This window comes from Nematostella vectensis, chromosome 7 (genome assembly GCF_932526225.1).
Source record: "Nematostella vectensis chromosome 7, jaNemVect1.1, whole genome shotgun sequence".
Lineage (NCBI taxonomy): Eukaryota > Metazoa > Cnidaria > Anthozoa > Actiniaria > Edwardsiidae > Nematostella > Nematostella vectensis.
The window spans coordinates 3,686,497-3,708,689 of record NC_064040.1 but is presented as its reverse complement, the minus strand read 5'-3'; the positions used below and the strand labels follow the sequence as shown (position 1 = coordinate 3,708,689).

The 22,193-nt window shown below is 40.3% G+C and overlaps 1 protein-coding gene across 1 annotated transcript; it reads right to left on the bottom strand.

Annotated features, from left to right (window-relative positions):
- Window positions 1–34: 34 nt before the first annotated feature.
- LOC5514913 (arf-GAP with coiled-coil, ANK repeat and PH domain-containing protein 2) lies at window positions 35–19,484 on the bottom strand. The gene is made up of 21 exons (XM_048729897.1): window positions 19,214–19,484; window positions 18,504–18,659; window positions 17,507–17,620; window positions 16,961–17,053; window positions 15,961–16,071; window positions 15,510–15,578; window positions 15,040–15,111; window positions 13,999–14,096; window positions 12,392–12,480; window positions 11,996–12,039; window positions 11,156–11,297; window positions 10,684–10,780; window positions 9,832–9,946; window positions 9,259–9,477; window positions 6,892–6,936; window positions 6,451–6,580; window positions 3,256–3,389; window positions 2,313–2,401; window positions 1,780–1,936; window positions 1,433–1,486; window positions 35–1,289 (listed from the first exon to the last, which is right to left on the bottom strand). Exons 1-21 carry the CDS (start codon window positions 19,328–19,330, stop codon window positions 1,161–1,163), a joined length of 2,274 nt encoding a protein of 757 aa, XP_048585854.1. The 5' UTR covers window positions 19,331–19,484; the 3' UTR covers window positions 35–1,160.
- Between the last annotated feature and the right edge of the window lie 2,709 nt (window positions 19,485–22,193).

Below are 22,193 nucleotides of genomic sequence, written 5' to 3'. Positions count from 1 at the left end.
TTCCACAAAAATCAAGAAAATGAACTCCAGTTCACACATTTGATCATACTTTATTCCCTTTCATTTCCAAAATCAATGAATTATAGACGCGATAGACAGTGATTTTTAAAAACTCGTGAAATACTATTTGGTTTATTTAGTACTTATTAAGCCACCCTTGATCTATCGACCAAGTATTTAGTGAAATTGCAAACGACGAGACAATTTTATTGTTAAGACATTCTAATCAACTTCCCAAAAGTGCTCTTTGGGGAGCATCTTGAAATTTGACATTAAACAGAGAACTTTTGGTAAATTTATTAAGGACATGCCACTGTCGTTTTTAAATGACCGAAAATGACTTAAAAGACCGAAATCATTTGTGTTGCATTAACTTTTAGGTTAGACATTAGATTAACTCGACAGTTTCTTAAATTAAATACCCTAACATAACGACCATAAAACACTCGGAGTCAATTGTTGAAGTTTAGCGAATTAACAATACGTGTAACTTGGAATCACTGGATCGATTCGCACACAAAAACGAATCCTTGAATTTTTCATAATAAAACACATGGTGTTCGGATTTTTCCCAAACAAACCATTACGTACTCCTTCGAACTTCTTTCAGAAACTGGCGAGAATTCTAAAAGTTTATGACAACGCGAAAAGGTGAAACTTCGGATTTTTTTTCTCATAACGCACTTGAACGCCACACATTCAACCAACTCAGCACATGCTCTCCAGTCAGTTGTTTAATTCAATCAGCGGCGTTTACACAGGGGGGGGGGGGGGGCAAAAAAGTGGGTCTTTTCTATGACTGCGCACCCCTCCCCCTAAGAATCCTGTGTACGCGCCTGATCAGTTACCAGGCTTCTTAGTAGAGTGGTTTTCATTAACCTGTTAACCCGTGAAACAAAGTGTGGTAGTCAAAGGGTAATAAAGTAAAACACAAAAGAGAAAATAGAATCAGATCACAATAAAGTGTAATGCGCTAAAGTGTAGTTCTCTAGTGCGACATTTTCTTAGAATAGATGTACATGTGCAGCAAACCGTTTCATGTGTATCAAATAAATTAGCAAATAAGCGTACCTAAAACGACTTCTAGCAATATCTTTTCTGAGCGCAGCCTTATTTGAAATGAATGTATATTGGTGTTGATGCATTTAGCTCGTGAGATATTAGCATTCACTCTCGGGCTCTATGGGTGTGGTCGAGGGGGTGTCCTCCTGTTCCCCTCCAGAGTCGCTCACTACTAGCTGCGAGGCGGCAAACTGTCTAGAATGCTGACACGGGTGATTGCTGCAATCCTGGTAAAGCAAATAAACAGGATCACCAAAGATTGTGAAGGCAGGTAGGCCAAAAAATCATGGAACATGAAACATGGAAGAAAAATGTACACTATGACCATCCATGTTGTTTATTTATTTTCCTTTGTTTTTTCTTCTATTACCTGACAGTCGTCTATTAAGCAGAGGGGACTGGAACCCATCAACGACCGCTCATCCTAAAACAAAAACTTCCAGGTGTTAACAAGCAAAGCACAGCAAATCACACTTCCTCTAGTCCATGTGATATTTCCTTCTACCCCTATATCTACCTCCAGTCCATTTGATATTCCCTTCTTGCCCTATATCTACCTCCAGTTCATGTGATATTCCCTTCTTTCCCTATATTTACCTCGAGTTCCTGTGACATTCTCCTCTTTCCTTACATCTACCTCTTGTTCCTGTGATATTTCCCTCCATCCCGTTATCTACCTCTTGTTCCTGTAATATTTCCCTCCATCCCGTTATCTACCTCGAGTTCCTGTGAGATGTCCAGCAGTTCGTCCTCTCTATCCCCAGGTCTTGTAATCAACGCCTCAGCCACTTCAGGGTCAAGCCCCTCAGCCGGGATGGGTGAGTAGAATTTTTGTTCAACGTACTTAAGCTTGATAAACGCCTGCCTGTCGTGCCTGTAAATAAATACCACGGTAGGGTGAGTTTGCTCATATTCGTGTAACCAGCTAAACATTGTTGGGTAAAAGTGGGATGAAACCATGTTTGTAATTTACAAGATATAGCGCGGTGTTTAAGGCGTTAGGCTACGTGCACTTACCTCTGAACATCTAAACATCTGCAGTACAGAATTGTGCGTGAACATTTTGTTACTCTGGATTAATGAATTAGCTGGAACATTTCCCTTGAGACCAACCCTGGAGCATTCCCTTAATGACAACCCTAGTAGGTTTACCTTGAGATCAACCCTAGCAGATTTCCAATGAGAAATCATCCCTAGCACATTTCCCTTGATACTAGCCCGGGCACATTTCCCTGTAAGACGCCACTTACTTGCCGGAATCCCTTGTCAGTTTGGGGAAGTCATTGAGGTTCGCTTCGAAAATTTTATTGACTTTCGTGTTACCCATGGCCTCCATGAACTGAAAAATGAACAGATGAACATCCGGGGAACTGTACGTGACGCAAAGGTACGTGATGCGAAGGTAATTGATGCAAAGGTACAGTACGTGATGCAAAGGTACGTGATGAAAGGTACTGTACGTGATGCAAAGGTACGTGATGCAAAGGTACGTGATGCAAAGATACGTGATGCAAAGGAACGTGATGCAAAGGTACGTGATGAAAGGGACTCGTGATGCAAAGTTACGTGATGAAAGGTACTCGTGATGCAAAGTTACGTGATGAAAGGTACTGTACGTGATGCAAAGGTACGTGACGCAAAGGTACGTGATGAAAAGGTAATTGATGCAAAGGTACAGTACGTGATGCAAAGATACGTGATGCAAAGGTACGAGATGAAAGGTACTCGTGATGCAAAGGTACGTGATGAAAGGTACTCGTGATGCAAAGGTACGTGATGAAAGGTACTCGTGATGCAAAGGTAATTGATGCAAAGGTACGTGATGGAAGGTACTGTACGTGATGCAAAGGTACGTGACGCAAAGGTACGTGATGTAAAGGTTATTGATGCAAAGGTACAGTACGTGATGCAAAAATACGTGATGCAAAGGTACGTGATGAAAGGTACTCGTTATGCAAAGGTACGTGATGAAAGATACTCGTGATGCAAAGATACGTGATGAAAAGGTAATTGATGAAAGGTACTTTACGTGATGCAATGCAAAGGTACGTGATGCAAAGGTACGTGACGCAAACAAAGACCTCATACCATACCAGTTTTACTATATCAGAAAATAGGGTAAATCTCTTCGATGATATGCTATAAATCTCGTTGAATAACCTGAATAAAGTCTTCAATGAAAAGATACTGTACCTCAACTGTGTCGCCGTCCCACTTGTCAAGCGTTAACGAGCGAACCTTGGACACGTGCACACCCATGCTGCGGTGAACACCAGAACACTCAATGCACACCGTGATGCCCAAATTAATGCTTGCCCAGTCAGGCCCTATGGCACACACATGTATCATTAGTATAGAAACGTATAAGCTCATGCGCGATGAAGCCAATCTTGAGCAAGTCGGCAATGTTGGGAATTCGAAGAGATATTGCGCATTGTTTTCGGCTTGTGATAAACGCATTCTGGATCGATTATTCAAGTTTAAAAACAATGTTGGAGGACTTAGTCTGAGCGCGATTATTAAACAATCAATCAAGCGAGTTTAAATATCGAGCCTTCCGTCTACTTACTAGACGTTTTACATGGACTGTTTCCATTTAGAAACTATGAAAGAAAATTTGCCCATGAAGCATTTCAAACTTTTGTCCTTTGCTCAATACGTAGGCTTTTACACTTACGCCGAGGCGCATGTGACGTCACACAGGGATGCCACATACGTCCGTGGGGGTGATGTGTTGTACCATAGTACTGACTCATTAAACAATGCCAGTGAAACGTCGTCATACACGTAACGACCTTTTCTTAGTGATAAGAAACAGTTGGTATGTGAGATCAACATCAGAACAGATGGAAAAATTGAGAAAGACCAGGAAAAGGTAGCAAACGTTCTGGTAGACTACTTTTCCACCATGGCTAATGAGATTGGTGGAGCAAATGTCAATAGTCTGACGGAAGAGGATTTGTCCAGTCATCCATGTCTTAAGAATATCTATGATGCAAATAAGAGCAACAACTCAAATTTCTGTTTTCAACAGCTCAGCACAAATTCAGTTCAGTCATTTCTCGAGAAGCTAAATGTCAGAAAGGCCTCTGGCTATGACTCCATTACTCCCAGATTGTTAAAACTAGCATCAAGAGGTATAGCAGACTCCCTAACGGGTCTCTATAATGAGTGTATCAGGAAAGGAGAATGGCCAGAAGCATGGAAGAAAGGGGAATGGAACCCTGTTTACAAAAAGGATGACTGTCTTGAGAGAAAAAAACTACCGTCCAATAACATTACTATGCATAGTAGATAAGGTATATGAGTCAATGATGAGTACACAAGTAAATAATCATTTTGATCCCAAGCTTGATCCTTGCTTGTCGGCATATAGGAAGAAGCATAGCTGTGAAACCACTCTGCTAAAACTCACAGAAGACTGGAAGCTAGCTGTAGATTCCAAACAGTTTATTGGAATACTCTCAACAGATATGAGTAAAGCATTTGACTCCTTACACCCAGCACTCATGGTAAATAAGCTCAAGGCATATGGCTTTTCTGAGCAGTCATTACACTTGATGAGATCATACTTCACCAACCGTCAAAACAGGGTCAAACTTAATGGAGTCACCAGTGTCTGGAAGGATGCAGTAAGGGGATGTCCTCAAGGGTCGTCATTTGGACCTTTATTATGGAATATCTTCCAAAATGACATGACATTTGAAGTTAAAACAGCTAGCTTGTCAATGTATGCTGATGACCATCAGCTCTATGTAAAAGGGGGAACAGCTGAGTGCGTGGAACAAATTTTGAACGAAGAAGGACATAAGATATCACAATGGTATAAAGATAATTTCCTCAAAGGGAACTATGATAAATATAGCTTGATGTTGCTAGGCAGAAAAAATAGAAATAAAGACAACCTATCTATACAGGTTAAGATTGATGAAGAAATAATTAAATCGTCTACTGAAATGAAACTGCTAGGAGTGACTCTTGACGATAAGCTGAACTTTAGTCTTCATATCAGTGAAATATGTAAGAAAGCAAGCCAAAAAGTTGGTGTGTTGGTAAGGCTTAGAAATCTAATCCCAGTAGACGCCAAATTACAACTTTATAAATCAGCAATTTTACCCAATCTCACATATTGTCACACGGTATGGCACTTTTGTAAAGCCGCTGATGCTAGAAAGTTAGAGAGAGTCCAAGAGAGGGCTCTACGCGCAATATTTAATAATAGAACTGACACTTATGCTGAACTTTTAAGGAGAGGGCGATTGTCAAGCTTAGAGAATAGAAGATTACAAGACATTCTTATATTAATGTACAAAGTTAGAAATTCCCTAGCTCCTGAGCATATTCAAAGTATATTTTTTCAGCAAGACAGGAGTTACAACTTGAGGAGCGATTTTCCTGTTCCAAGATTTAATACAATCACATATGGTAGACACAGCATAAGGTTTCTAGGCCCCTATATTTGGGGTAAAATAAGTCAGGAACTTCGTAATAAGACCAGCCTACAGGCTTTTAGGACGGGAGTGCGCACTCTTGATGTGCTTGGCCTGCTGGATGGCGCATGTGACTGCATCGCATGCTCATCCTAGTGGGGTGGGCAAGTGGGGTGGTCCCGTGTGCTGTCTAGCGGTCGGGCACATGAGGAGTGTGCACCACCCTTGCATCATATTTTTATATTAATTTGTTTTGTTATTTATATATATGTTGCTTGTTTGTTTGTTTGTTTGTTTGTTTGTTCTTGTGTCTATTTGTATACACATGTCTGTTTACTTGTATCTACGCCTGTGATAGTTCGTCTATATAGTGTTTGTGTATATAATATATTATATTAATATGTATAATACGTATAGTTTTCTATAATATTTTTAACATTTTATATATAGCTAGATTAGATTCTAAATCATATTATTTATTAATTATCTGATTATTTATTTTTTATAGTGTCCACAATTAGCTCTTTAGCTAAACACTTTTGACACTTAAATAATGTATGTATGTATGTATGTATGTATGTATGTATGTATGTATGTATGTATGTATGTATGTATGTACGAAAACGCTCTAGCAAGATCTTCGGGTACCCTTGGCGATGCGGAGACCAGAAGCGGGAGTACGCGCGAAGACGAAAGAAAGAGGGGAGTTTTTTTTTTTTTTGCCCTCTTTATCTCGTCTTTGTGCGTACTTCCGCTCCTGGTCTCCGCGTATATCATCAATGTAATTGCGCACTCCCTGTAATTCAGTTTCAACTGCAAAAGGGTGAATTAAACATATCTACCAGAATACTTCTTCAGGGCAGACTCTTATTTAATAATTCTTATTAAAGACGAATATTTTTTGGCAGAGTAGAATACCAGATTTTGGTGTATTATACCAGAATCAACATGTACTCACTGGGAGCGGAGCAGTCAGCGCAGTATTTATTGCCTTCGACTTTGCGTATTCTCTCGGCTGCATTCAACACCAGACAGCGAGGCTCCTTTTTGATGTCTATCGCACTGTCCAATTGAGATCGGGCAAGGGTCTAACACATGATGACGGAAAATGGGGTCAAGCATCAAAGACTAACTAGGTAAGAAGTCTTTACAAAAGCAGAATGGCTAAGGATCCGTGGGGATCAAACGTTCCACGGACAAGCAAACAGTACAGTATTTAACGATCAATACAGGGCCGTAGCAGGGGGTGGGGTACTGGGGGCATGTGCCCCCAGAAGGGGCTTGAAATGACCAGAAGGGGCGTGGCTGTGCCACCTAATATTTTATCAATATTTCTGTATCCCCCCCCCCCCCCTCCAAATCTTACGTGGCCTGCTACGGCTCTGCAATAGCTATTTACCTGAAGCTTGGCTTTAGAATTCCGCAAGGCGTCTGCTGTGGCTTCCTTTGAGCAAAAAAGTAGTACAAATCAGTGGGTGTTTGATGAGCCATGTTCTCGATTAAAACACTGCTCCTCTCTCGTATATTCAAGACTTTTCCTCACATCGCCGCTCATCCCTAGCACCAAATCAGGACGAACTCATACATTAACGCCTGAAAACTTTTAAAAGGAATAAAGGACTTAAGGACTAAAAATAAACGAACGAAGAGTTCATTTTAAATAATTTTGCACCCATTTTGAAACAGTTTTTTTGTATCATCTGTAGTGCCCCCCTTAACAAAGCTTATATCCACTTCCCTGTACACACCTGTATGGCTGATATCCACTTCCCCGTACACACCTGTATGGCTGATATCCACTTCCCCGTACACACCTGTATGGCTGATATCCACTTCCCCGTACACACCTGTATGGCTAATATCCACTTCCCCGTACACACCTGTATGGCTGATATCAAATTCCCCTACACACCTGTATGGCTGATATCAACTCCCTCTACACACCTGTATGGCTGATATCAACTTCCCCTACACACCTGTATGGCTGATATCAACTCCCCCTACACACCTGTATGGCTGATATCAACTCCCTCTACACACCTGTATGGCTGATATCAACTTCCCCTACACACCTGTATGGGGATATCAACTTCCCCTACACACCTGTATGGCTGATATCCACTCCCCCTACACACCTGTATGGCTGATATCAACTCCCTCTACACACCTGTATGGCTGATATCAACTCCCCCTACACACCTGTATGGCTGATATCAACTCCCCCTACACACCTGTATGGCTGATATCAACTCCCCCTACACACCTGTATGGCTGATATCAACTCCCTCTACACACCTGTATGGCTGATATCAACTCCCCCTACACACCTGTATGGCTGATATCAACTTCCCCTACACACCTGTATGGCTGATATCAACTCCCCCTACACACCTGTATGGCTGATAACAACTCCCCTACACACCTGTATGGCTGATATCAACTTCCCCTACACACCTGTATGGCTGATATCAACTCCCCCTACACACCTGTATGGCTGATATCAATCTCCCCTACACACCTGTATGGCTGATATCAACTTCCCCTACACACCTGTATGGCTGATATCAACTCCCCCTACACACCTGTATGGCTGATATCAACTTCCCCTACACACCTGTATGGCTGATATCAACTCCCCCTACACACCTGTATGGCTGATATCAACTCCCCCTACACACCTGTATGGCTGATATCAACTCCCCCTACACACCTGTATGGCTGATATCAACTCCCTCTACACACCTGTATGGCTGATATCAACTCCCCCTACACACCTGTATGGCTGATATCAACTCCCCCTACACACCTGTATGGCTGATATCAACTCCCCCTACACACCTGTATGGCTGATAACAACTCCCCTACACACCTGTATGGCTGATATCAACTTCCCCTACACACCTGTATGGCTGATATCAACTTCCCCTACACACCTGTATGGCTGATATCCACTCCCCCTACACACCTGTATGGCTGATATCAACCCCCCTACACACCTGTATGGCTGATATCAACTTCCCCTACACACCTGTATGGCTGATATCAACTTCCTCTACACACCTGTATGGCTGATATCAACTCCCCCTACACACCTGTATGGCTGATATCAACTCCCCCTACACACCTGTATGGCTGATATCAACTCCCCCTACACACCTGTATGGCTGATATCAACTCCCCCTACACATCTGTATGGCTGATATCAACTCCCCCTACACACCTGTATGGCTGATATCAACTCCCCCTACACACCTGTATGGCTGATATCAACTCCCCCTACACACCTGTATGGCTGATATCAACTCCCCCCTACACACCTGTATGGCTGATATCAACTCCCTCTACACATCTGTATGGCTGATATCAACTTCCCCTACACACCTGTATGGCTGATATCAACTTCCGCTACACACCTGTATGGCTGATATCAACTCCCCCTACACACCTGTATGGCTGATATCAACTCCCCCTACACATCTGTATGGCTGATATCAACTCCCCCTACACACCTGTATGGCTGATATCAACTCCCCCTACACACCTGTATGGCTGATATCAACTCCCCCTACACATCTGTATGGCTGATATCAACTCCCCCTACACACCTGTATGGCTGATATCAACTCCCCCTACACACCTGTATGGCTGATATCAACTTCCCCTACACACCTGTATGGCTGATATCAACTTCCCCTACACACCTGTATGGCTGATATCAACTTCCCCCTACACACCTGTATGGCTGATATCAACTCCCCCTACACACCTGTATGGCTGATATCCATCCCTGTACTTCCGCATCTGTCAGAGCCTGAAAAACTCGGTCACTACTGGGAGATATGAGCTGAAAGCAGAAATTCCTATCAACGTCAGACGCGTCACAGATTTTGACGGTGCACAACAACAGACTCTCTAGTGTCGATGGCTGCGCCTGCTCTTGGCCCTGTGCCAATAGTTGGCCGTTTTTCTTGTCGACTATGAAATACTGCAAGAGAACCAAAATGATTATTGCACGTGAACAAGTAAAGTACATATAAAGATGAGCGAATTACATTTAACTAAATGGATGGTGCACTCGCCCGTAAATTATTGATTGTTAAATGATCAGTATGTGTCGAATAAGGCAATATAATTGGTACAGTACATGCATTTAAATTATCAGAGTATTGTTTCATTATTTTTATTCTGTGATATCATAATCCACAGAAAAAATGAAAAAATGACTGCATTTGCCAAGAACGTTTACATGATTCTTGCTAAAAGAGCCCTTTTCCTTGGTATTGCTATTTGGAAAAATCCCTGTGCCACCTCAAATAACCAAATACACCTGTTATCTCACCAGTAATGGCCATCTACTCTTTGGGAACGCCTTCTGTCTGATTCGGAGGTAACCCTTTTTGCAACCGTCCCATTCTAACGGCCTAGCGGTGCTTCGATTTATCGTAGATACCACACTAAAACATACAAACAAAGGAGTGAGATCTCCAAACGAGTACAAAAAGCAGCAACATAGCCCTTATTGACCGAGTGCGCAGGCCGGACTTGGGTACCCCGGAAGCTTTTTCATCGGTCACTATTCATAAAACAATTGGAGATTCTTGAGATCAAAAGTTCCTGTACGCACCAAGCACATGGCGACAATAAAATATTTATTATACAGCGTGTTGTGAACATTTTTCATTGCAAACTGTATAGAGAATAGGAAATTGATATAACATGGCTGAGTTTTGTCTTAACACTATTTTACATGCCCTCTACAAGATTTCCTCAAGATTTTTTGAGAAGAGTAAATTGAGAAATTAGGATATAGTTGTCAACATGGACGGTTTTCTCAAAAGCTATATTGTGCTGTTTCTGTGGTGTCACGGTCTGCTAATTAATCAATGAGAGCTCGCATAGCACCGTATCTGCCTTAAAAACACTTATTCAATTTTACCAACCATCATCACAGGAAATACTGTACACTTGTTACAGAGTATCCTCTCGGTTTAGTGCCTCGTAAGACAGCACGTCTAAACCGAGTGAGGAGACTCTGGAACCAGGGTACACAGGGAAGTGCAAGCAATAAATATTCCTGTGTGATGGTGGGAATTGGGGGGTTCTTTGCGATTCTCTTACACTGAAGTGTCCGGCAATGTATGTCGAGGGATGGATTGAGAGGAAATGGGGGGGTTCTTTGCGATTCTCTTACACTGAAGTGTCCGGCAATGTATGTCGAGGGATGGATTGAGAGGTTGGACTAATCAGATCTGCAGGTACCACGTTTATCACTTTTTCCTGGTTCTCATCTGTAATACCAAGAACAAAGAGACATCAAATTCATTTAACCTCTCAGGTCAGGTAGGTTAGCTACAGCTTTGTTTAACCACGCTGGCCACAACAACAGACTTTACAATAACAAAAACCACTTATTTCCATGTGGGGTGTAGGATCCACAAAACAATAGATTTATACAATACGATTAATACCGTGAGAGTGTTCAACACTGCATTAACTATAGCACTCTTGTTCAGACTACCATTGTGAGATAATACTCGTACTCACAAATAAAGTCATTATCAATAGCAACAGAATGACGTGTTTCAACTAGGGATAATTTACAGTACGAAACCTGTACCACTTGGGTAAATGAGCCGACCGTAAAAACCCTTTAATGAGCTGACCTTTAATCAGTGCTGATGCGTCATCTACTCGAGTACTTTGCTCTTTCTTGGGTGACATTGTTTCTCCTGCTGGCTTTTCCAAGGTTGTGGGTCTCTCTGGTCTGTCCTTGGTGACTGGGTCTATCACTTCCCACTCTTGCTCCTAATAGAAAGAAAAATCCAATAAAACTTCTAATGAACTATCCCAGCTTTAAAAAAAAGATTGGACAGACTGATGCCTGAAAAAAGAACTCAAGCAACAAAAACAGACATAACTTAAGCAATACGAAACAGGAAGAATCAAGCAACATAAGACAGACAGAACTCAAGTGACAAAAGATAGAACTCAGCAACATAAGACAGAACTCAAGCAACATGAGACAGAACTCAAGCAACATGAGACAGAACTCAAGCAACATGAGACAGAACTCAAGCAACATGAGACAGAACTCAAGCAACATGAGACAGAACTCAAGCAACATGAGACAGAACTCAAGCAACATGAGACAGAACTCAAGCAACATGAGACAGAACTCAAGCAACATGAGACAGAACTCAAGCAACATGAGACAGAACTCAAGCAACATGAGACAGAACTCAAGCAACATGAGACAGAACTCAAGCAACATGAGACAGAACTCAAGCAACATGAGACAGAACTCAAGCAACATGAGACAGAACTCAAGCAACATGAGACAGAACTCAAGCAACATGAGACAGAACTCAAGCAACATGAGAACATGAGACAGAACTCAAGCAACATGAGGAATATTGGCAGACCTTTAGTGATAAAGGGGGCAAGAAGTGAGGGAGAAAGTGACGGACAGGTAAACAAGTAGTTTCTTTTTCGTGTTCTCTCACCCCTGCTTCACTTGGAGAAGCACCTTTCAACTGTTTCTTACTGCCTGTAAAAAATCATTTTGGAACACTTGTCATAATAGTATAAACTTAGTATAAACTGTATGAGGCTTAGTGAAATCATGCATGGAAAGGGAGTCACATTATCTTTGAAATCCACCTATTTAATAGAGGTTCCTCATTTTAAAACAATTTTTATAGTAATAATAATAATAATAATCATTCCCAGCAAAATGTAAAATATAGATGGCAAATATTCTCCCATCAAAGAACTGAATAATCTCTATTGCTACTCATGGACGACTAGCACTAAAATCATTTGACTTTTTTGTGGCAAACTCTTTACTCAACAATGAATGGAGCTGACAAACCAGATGAGCATGACCATCTGGCACTTACCAAAAGATCCCGACTGGAAAAGGTCCCCAATCTTGTTAAAGAACTTGCCAGCATTCATGGCCGATACTGTCTGAGCCAGTACCGCCAAACTTAGGGGAAATGTTATAATACGTCACTAATGGTGCTATTAACACAAATCTCCTTCACTTCAATAAACCTGACAGACTGGGTTAGAGGCATCTTTCCATATGATCAACGGAGTTGAGATGGTTATTAGACACTACTTGATAAGATACAAATTTCATGATGCAAAAACTTGTATGGGGGGGGGGGGGTGGAAGATTTGGCTTACTGTGTGTGGGGGGGAGGGAGGTTTAGGTAGATTGGAACAGTTGGCTTACTGTAGTGAGGTGGGGGGAGGTAAATAAGAACATTTGGCTTACTGTGGGTGGGAGGTAAATAAAAACAATTGGCTTACTGTGGGTCTGAGGTAAATAAGAACATTTGGCTTACTGTGGGTGTGAGGTAAATAAAAACATTTGGCTTACTGTGGGTGGGAGGTAAATAAAATCATTTGGCTTACTGTGGGTGGGAGGTAAATAAAAACATTTTGCTTACTGGGGGTGGGAGGTAAATAAAAACATTTTGCTTACTGGGGGTGGGAGGTAAATAAAATCATTTTGCTTACTGGGGGTGGGAGGTAAATAAAATCATTTTGCTTACTGTGGGTGGGAGGTAAATAAAATCATTTTGCTTACTGTGGGTGGGAGGTAAATAAAATCATTTGGCTTACTGTGGGTGGGAGGTAAATAAAATCATTTGGCTTACTGTGGGTGGGCATACTTGTATGGGGGGGGGGTGGAAGATAAATACATTGGGCATACTGTGGGTGTGATGTAAATCAAAACATTTGGCTTAGTGTGTTTGGGGGGAGGGAGGTTTAGGTAAATTGGAACATTTGGCTTCACTGTGGATGGGAGGTAAATAAGAATATTTGGCTTACTGTGGGTGGGATGTAAATAAGAATATTTGGCTTACTTTGGGTGGGAGGTAAATAAAAACATTTGGCTTACTGTGGGTCTGAGGTAAATAAGAACATTTGGCTTAGTGTGGGTGGGAGGTAAATAAAACATTTGGCTTGGTGTGGGTGGGAGGTAAATTAAAACATTTGGCTTGGTGTGGGTGGGAGGTAAATTAAAACATTTGGCTTGGTGTGGGTGGGAGGTAAATTAAAACATTTAGCTTGGTGTGGGTGGGAGGTAAATTAAAACATTTGGCTTGGTGTGGGTGGGAGGTAAATTAAAACATTTGGCTTGGTGTGGGTGGGAGGTAAATTAAAACATTTGGCTTGGTGTGGGTGTATGGGTGGGAGGGGGCTTTAGGTAAATTGGAACAGTTGGCATGCTGTGACAGTGAGGAAAATAAGAACATTTGGCTTACTGTGAGGGGTGAGGTAAATAACAACAGTTTGCTTACTGTTGGGGGAGGTAAATGAGAACTGTTGCCTTACTGTGGGCATGAGGTAAATAAGAACATTATTGGCTTTCTGTGGGGGGTGAGGTAAAAGAGAACATCTTTCTTACTGTGGGTGAGAAGGGATAAGGTAAATGAGAACACTCGCATTAGTGTAGTGTAATGGTAGAGATAAATGAAAGCATTTGTCTTACTTTGGGGGCTCCCCAAATGCCTGAGCATCTCTTTGGTGTTGCAGCAGGATCTTTTGATTAACTTCTTCCTGTGTACGCTCATCGTCTTTTAATGATTTCTTGGAAAAAGATAGATCTAGCTTAGTCTGGTACAAATGTTTTTTTAGTTACAGTAGTAGAAGTTGCAGTTTCCAGTTACTGTTTTTTTTAAACCACCTCCCCCTTAAAAATATTGACAAGCACTCCGTTAAAAGAACAGTTGCTGTTTTAAATTACTGAAGAGCCATAAATACTCAGTTGGAAGAGAAGTACTTTTTGAAGTCTTTGCTAATGCTTAAAAACAAAAAATATCCCCCCATCCCCCTGGGCCTGACAATACCAACCAGCCTGTAAGAACATAACCTCTTATCAGGGCTTCTGGAATTACGCGGAGAAAAGCTCAAAATTACGCGGGATTCTTTGCTAAATTACGCGCTAAATTACGCGGGGAATCAATCATTATGTGCTAAATTACGTGCGATTTTGACATGCATTTTTCTTAAAAAATCAAAATTTTGCAGGATTCTTTAATGAATTACGTGCTAAATTACACGGACTATCAACTGTTACGCCCAAAGGAAAGCACGAAATAACTTGAAAAGGTTTATTTTTTAGCGAAAATATCTTAGGCGAGTTTTCATTGGCTCCTAGCCACCGGCCAATTAAAAAAGGTATTTTATTATTAGTCCTGGGCCTTCGCTGTTTAGCAAAGAATGCCTAGTCATTTTATTTGCTTTCGAAATTCAGTTCAAAATATCGCACTCTTACGAAGAATATCTTTTTTACGAGAAATAGAGGTAAGAATCCTAAAAGAACATATCAGCTGTGCACTTAAATGTTTTATCTTTCAAAATTTAGCCAAATTACGCGGGATTACGCGGAAATTTGTGGATTACGCGGATTACGTGGAGAAAGCCAAATTACACGCTTCCGCACAAGCGCGTAATTCCAGAAGCCCTGTATCACTATCAAATGTTCTAAATACATAAAAATCATAACCTCTAATCAATGTACAGTTATTACCTCTTCTTTCAAATGTCTCTCATGCAACTCTTGGAACAGATCGTTCATATAGGGCTCAACATCTTTGAGAGTCTGAAAGAAATATCAGGACAATACTTTTTTCTCTTAATTCTTACAAGTAATGTCAAAAATACTCATAAGCTATAGTTGGTTGCAGATTGTCCAGTCACAGTTTACTCTGACTGTAAGTTTTCAAAAAAGTGTATATACAGTTCTTTCCAAGATGAAATTGTATAGGAATAGAATGTGGAATTTATTTGATTACAAATCACAGATATACACCAAACAATCAGAAGCCCATTAATAGGACAGTTTTGAAATCAATTCAACATATTTCTTACTCGGCAAGGCATACGGTAAGGTCAGCATTGTTGAGATGTTGAGACTGGTTGTGATCAGTGCCACTATAACCCAACATGATAAATATATACCTAGAATCATAATGGTCTTCAAGTGTTTTCTGCTCTAACCTGATATCCAAAGTTAAAGAAGGAAAACTGGGCCAACATGTGCTCCAACACTTTCTGTAACAAGGTGACCTGGAAAGAGGGAGGTTTGGTGGACATAAGAGAGATTAGGGAGCAATGAAGCAACAATGTCAATGACCCTGATAAAAAATAATGTCAGAACTAGATTGAGAATTCCAAAATTAGCACTTGGAAATATGTTTTGTCTGATTTCAGCTATTTTCTACCAAACCAGTTTGCTGTTTGCACTGTAACTTCTCAACTACCTTCACAGCTGTATGTTAAATAATTTTAGTTCATTTTCATCTGTTTCTTACTATAATATTTTGCGATTTCGCTTTTTTTCATTGCTGCTATCTTGAAATTAAAGGTGCAGCTTGAGCATTAACACTGTTATCTATGTAAACACCAGCCCATCTTTGTTTAACTCTATGACTATTATTGATGACTGTACCTTTCTGACCGTGTGAAGCTCTTTCAAGGAGGCAATGTACTTGAGGAGAAGCTGCTGATAGTTCTGCCTTGTTTGGAACATAGCATGGGCACATCTGTCAAGCAGGGATGGCTGAAACATATGAAACACAGCAAAATACTCGGTGTACACATAATGGACATTAAATAAGTGCGTAAAACAAAGCAACTTTTCAATTAATTACCTGATAATCTAGGAATTACACAAAGGCATTTTTAGAGTTCACAAGATATGAGGTAGTCAGTCATAAAATAGATTTAGAATAAATATAAATAATAAATAAATGATGCAACCAGTGGGTTTCCTGCATTGCACTGCGGCTCACAATTTTAACATGTGATGTCTATTGCACTTGGTTTTATTTTGATCAAATTCTTTTGCTTTTGTTTTCTTTCAGAGAGCAAAATATAAAAATTGCAAGTGGAAAAGACAATAGTCTTTGTGTGCTTTATTTTGCTTGTATTGGAAGATAAGTTCTTTTTTTGAAAATGCAGAGTTCCTTAACTAGGGAAACTAGATACTTTGTATGGAAAGGAAAGGAAGGGGCTGACTTTATCCAGAATCGCAGCCATAGGCTGAATTACTCTGGATTTACATTACACGGGGTCCTATTCAGACTGCTGTTAAGGCTCACTGTGCTGCCACGCAGTTTTCACGGATGAGAGAGTGTTAGTACGTTAATGCCCCTTTTGGTTATGCAGCCAAGTACACACACTGAAGATGGACTCTGCCTTCTCCGGTGGTTCCTTAACGTTGGTTGTTAACAGGTTGGTTAAATAAGGTTTTTGTGAGATGTGACCTTGATTTAGCATAGTCGGTTGAACTGACATGGGTTCTACCCTGGTCCTCATGCTTAAAAAGCAAAGCTTTTCACTGAGCTATCGCACCACTCTCTATATTTCATAGGATGAAAAAAATTGGTGTGCTAGATAAATATTAAAAATCTTAGGACCATTTAACAATTCAACCATTCAACAATAACCTCTTGCATATTGGCAGTATTAGGGCAGCTTGAGAATTTCTCCCAGGCCAAGTGCATCTCATCCCTTGCTTTCAAAACTTGTAAATGAAGGTCCTGGTGAGAGAGAGCTTAATAAATCAGAGCCTTAGCAAACCAAATAAGATTGGTTGGGCACAATATAAAAACATTAAGGGAATATTGGGGGGGGGGGGCACATGCCCCCAGTGCCCCACCCCTGCCTACGGCCCTGTAAATACTACTACAAATGATTTTGAAGTAGTAGAAAGGGCATTCTTTAAGGAGGGCCAACTCTTTTGCTGAGTATTTCTAAAGCATACTTTAGAAGCATACTTCAGATGAAAAACCCATTCTTGTACCCTTTTTTCATCTTCCCTTCCCCACCTCTCACATACAATGGTCTGGGTCCCCTTTTACTAGGGTCATAATAACTCTAGTTCAGAAAATCAATTCCATAATGCTTTTAAATAATTGAATGGGAACACAAGTAGGGGGTCATATTATCATGCAAATCTTAGGGAAATTATTCCATTATAGCTATCAAGATACCTTGACTTTTTCATATTCTTTTGCAACTTCTTGGAGAGGTTGCAACATAAGAAGGTTGGTTTGATTCAGGAGCATGTCACGATAACATTCAATTCTTTGCAAGACATCTGAAAACTGGGGAAAAATAATGGAAAACTATTTGTAAAAATATATTATGAATTAATCATAATATAAAAAAGAATTACTCTTCATATTTGTTAATAATGTATATTATTCTTTTACATTTCACTTATCCAGTCCTCACTTTTCATTATTATTTTTTCTATTTTGAGTCCTGATTATTAAACATTCTGTTTCCATCCATAATTTTCTTTTCTTTTCCATTCTAACTGACTTTCCTTTTCTTTTTATAGTGCATTGCTCATGCCCTCATAAATTGTGGGCTCTACTAGTTTTAAAATTACTAAATTATTATTATGTAACCCCAATGATATTAGTTGCTTTAGGAAAGAAAATGCTCAGATGGACTAGAATGGCATTCATGGGATACAAGATTTGGCCTAAAATCTGTTAGAAAGGCAATAGACAGGGTATTCCTTAAAGATAGGCATGGGATATTCATTGTCTTCAAGTGCATGCAAGGTGTTGACCCAAAATGAAAACCTTAAATGGTATAAGTCATATAAAATATTCAACAATTAGACTATGAGTTCAAGTTTTCTATGAGTCAATAGATAGTCAAGGAGGCACGTAGCCTAATTGTTTTAGTATAAATCCACACACATACTACCTTCAAATAAATGACGATTGAAATAATTTTCAGTAATAAATAACCGCTTTTGACGCCAGCTTTTTCACTACTCACCATCTATGGCTCAATAGATAGTGAGTAAGGGAGCCAATCAAATTGTTAGATTTGTGATAGTATGTGAGTGGATTTATACTATATACTGATAGACATACATGTGACAAAAGCTAACCCAAACTGCATAACTAAGCAACTATTTAGCTCTCATGCCCCTTCAATCTTGCAATGGAAATAATGAATACTGCCTACCTTAGAAATAGGCTCACTCATCTTTGGATCATCTTGGAACTCTTTGGAGACTTGCTCCATAGCGGAGCTGACAGAGATGCCAGACTGATAATGTGCCATGCCAGACTCATAATACGAACCTACACTTTTGGCAAGTGCTGAGAGAGCTGGTGCAATCTGCAAACACAACACATAGGTTTGATTCTCAGATGTTCACACACAGCCAATTTCAAGGACTTTCGCTTTGTTGGGGGGACTAACGCTTTGTTGGGGGGGAATGGGGGGATGGAATGTTTAGTCATTTCTTCTCTCTAAAATCTTAATGGGTTTGTTATGTTAAATGCTAAAATTTTGGGGGTTAAAAATTAGCTGAAGGGGTTAAATTAATAAATAAAAAAACACACCCACAGACACACATGCACATAGAAGTCTTGGAAAATAAGTGTAGAGGTTAATGTGGGTCATCTTAGGAAGAGTAAAATATTATTCTGCACTCTTTCCAAAAATAATTTTATGGTTCAACTGGAAACAAATCAATATGTGTTTCAGCTATTTATTTATGTAGTTGATAAGATCACCTTATGTGAATAAGGGAATGAATCAAAAGTGCACAGGGGTAAGTCTTCTGACAGTCATAACAAAAGCTTAGTAACAGGTACACTTAGTTTCTCTCCTAACCTCTCAAAGAGACAGTGTTAACTACCATAAAGGGTAATAAATGGCCGCTGTACCTGGGAGGCTTTTGTGCTCCAATATGTCAAACTCTGGTAGCAGTCGGGGCCGTCATCCAACGCAAGCTCGAGTTTTGGCAGTTCAGGAATACTCAATTCGTTATCGTAGAACGTCATTTTGTTGGCAATTTCTCTCGCTTTAATTGAAATATTTATGGAGTACGTGTTATAAAGCGCCGCAAAGTGCTACTCATGCCTAATTTCCAACCCTTATTTTTGTTTTCTTTCAGACTATTTCTTCGATTCTTAGTCTAAGTAACCAGGCCTGCAATCTCGAGACTCTGGTACCCAGGGTACAGATTGGCAAAGCACTCGGTTTGTATTCTAGTACGTAAGAGAATTTTTTTAGTGATGGAAAAATAAAGAAAATAGACTTCATATTTGACTCACTTTATTCTTGTCTCTTTGAGATCTCTCCTGAGTATTATATTATGGGCCCATTTTACGAACTCGTTCCCCTTTCACCATCCAAGACGTCTTGTATGGGTGGTAAATGCTGATTGGCCCGTTCGCGGCTGAAAATAGCTAGAATGGCTCCAAGTCGACCTCAGCGAGCGAAGCAAGGCGAGTCAAATTTTTTAAACGACTTTGAGAAAGTCTAGAAAATAGCACGATCCTAGGAAACGCCGTACGCACGAGTGTTTGGGTTACCTGTGGTTCTATGCGGTTTTTTTTACCATTCCCCTTTCAACCCATTTTTTTTGGCTTGTGCATATTTTGGCCAGTCAATAAGTTAAAAAAAACTTTGATAGTCAACTAGTTAAATAGAGAAAGAGAGAGAGCCAAATCGCACTTAATTTATTTCTATTTGTTTTATGCATTCCAAATGGTATCAAAACAACGGTTCCACAAACTTCCTCATTTTTTTCGCTACTTCCATGTCCTGTACATACTTTTTTCAATTATTTTTTGCCCCAAAAGTTTTTATGCATCGTGCCCCCGCACCCCCCCCCCCCCCCAACATTCAGAGGCCTGCTACGGCTATGGACAACGTAAAACCGTTTTTATACCCTAAGGCATGGGAGGGGTGGATAAAAAATGGGTTCTAATACTTCAACTTGACTTCAAAATTAAAACTCTTTATGTGTATTTATATATCTTTATTTACCGTTTCACTATAATAACTCATCTATCGTTTTCTTTTATCCTTCATTTGCTTTCGCACCTCCTTATCATCAACCTAACTACCTCCCACTCTAACCGCTCTACCTCTCTTCTTCTAGCCCGCTGTAGGGTATTTGGCTAGCCTGTGCGAGAAAAGAAAAACAAATTAATATTGCAGTTACCACACGAGTTGGTGTGTTTTGATAGCTTTGACTTATCAGGGATTAATAAGTTTTGTTTAACATTTCTAGAAAATATTCTTCATTTTTTTATCTCAGAATAGTTAAAAGCATTTCAATAAACCTCTTTAGTTACACCTATTTTCAAATGTATGCGGAATCCCGGGTTTCCAATTCTGTCAATTCGACATAGACATTCGACAAGGCTACTTCTTCGTGGATGTCATAAAAATTCTCAAAATAGAGAGGATCTACCAATCGCGTTCCTAAAAACACATTAAATGAAGTATATTGCTAAACTCTTGTCTCGACATGATCCAGCCGCTCAAACCAGGAAAGCTTCTAGCGGAGATCTTCGCTGAAGACACTTGCAGATAACTCTTTGTTGGGAAATCATTCGTATACGATACCAGAAAACGCTAGTCTGAACACGGAGGGTTCGCCGTCTGTGACCCTGTGCACGGCTCTTGGATTTCCCGTGTTCAGATTAGCGGCAGAGTAGCGGAGTTTGTCAGATGCTTATGACATCCACGAAGTAAATGCATTGTCGAATGACTATGTCGAATGACAGAACATTGGAAACCCGCATACATTTGAAAAAAGGTGTAAAAATGACCACTTTTCCTCCTATCAAAAACTATAAAAACTTAACCAAGTTTATGGTTTTAAAGTCCAGTATATAAATTTCCATGATACTTTATTATATTTTTATCTTCCAAATGGTATGTGTTTCGTGAAGTTTTCCGAGTATACTTTCAGACAGTCGACGTCCCTAGAGGACGTTCTGATTGGTAGAACATAATACCAAGGAATACCCATATAAACGCAGAGAAGGCGCGAAAATAGCGAAATGACTTGTGGGTAGACCGAGTTTCCATCAGGCACAGGAATCCCAAGTGTATGAGTGAAACATTTGCGTCTACCGTACAAAAAACCTGAAACTAGAAAGCTAGCTTTTACGGAAAAAAAATTTCATAAGTACATTTTTTTAGTAATTACAAAGGCTGCGCACAAAAACAAAACACTCGACCTAAAACAAGTATAGCGTTGAAAAAATGTTCTGCTTTCTGTCCTCGTGCTCTCGTAAAAAAAAGAGCCCCAGAATGGCCTTTGGCGAGCACTTGCGAGCTTGCGAGCACCCCGTTTTTTTATGCGAGACCGAGCATTTTAAGTTTTTGAATAAATCGAGCAGCGAACAAACCAAAAAATACAATGCGAGCACGGCGGAAAAAAATGCGCGAGCATTAGCCGAAAACTGCGAGCACATCGAAATTTCGGGGGACCATTCTGGAGCCCTTAAATTACCTAGCTTGGTTGAAAAAACGAATCCTACGGGACGCCGCTTTAAGGGAACGAGAACGAACGCATATATGCACGCATATAGCTATGCGCATTACATTGACACAAACTGCGAAGACACAAAAAACGAGGTGCGATGCCCATTCTCTAACAGGAGCCCCTGACTAGTTATGTTGACAAAGATATGTGGCAAAAATCTGGAATTAACGCTACATTAAGTCGGAAAAAAGGTGACTGGACAATCACCGGGTAGGAGAACACAATGGAATGACGGGCCAAGGCGTGGTCGCATCACCAACAGTATACGATCATTTTGGTTCTGGTCTAAAATGGTGATCTGCAGGTGTGGATTCGGACGAAAGGACCAGGTGCCTGGTTATTGCCTCCATACAGTGGCT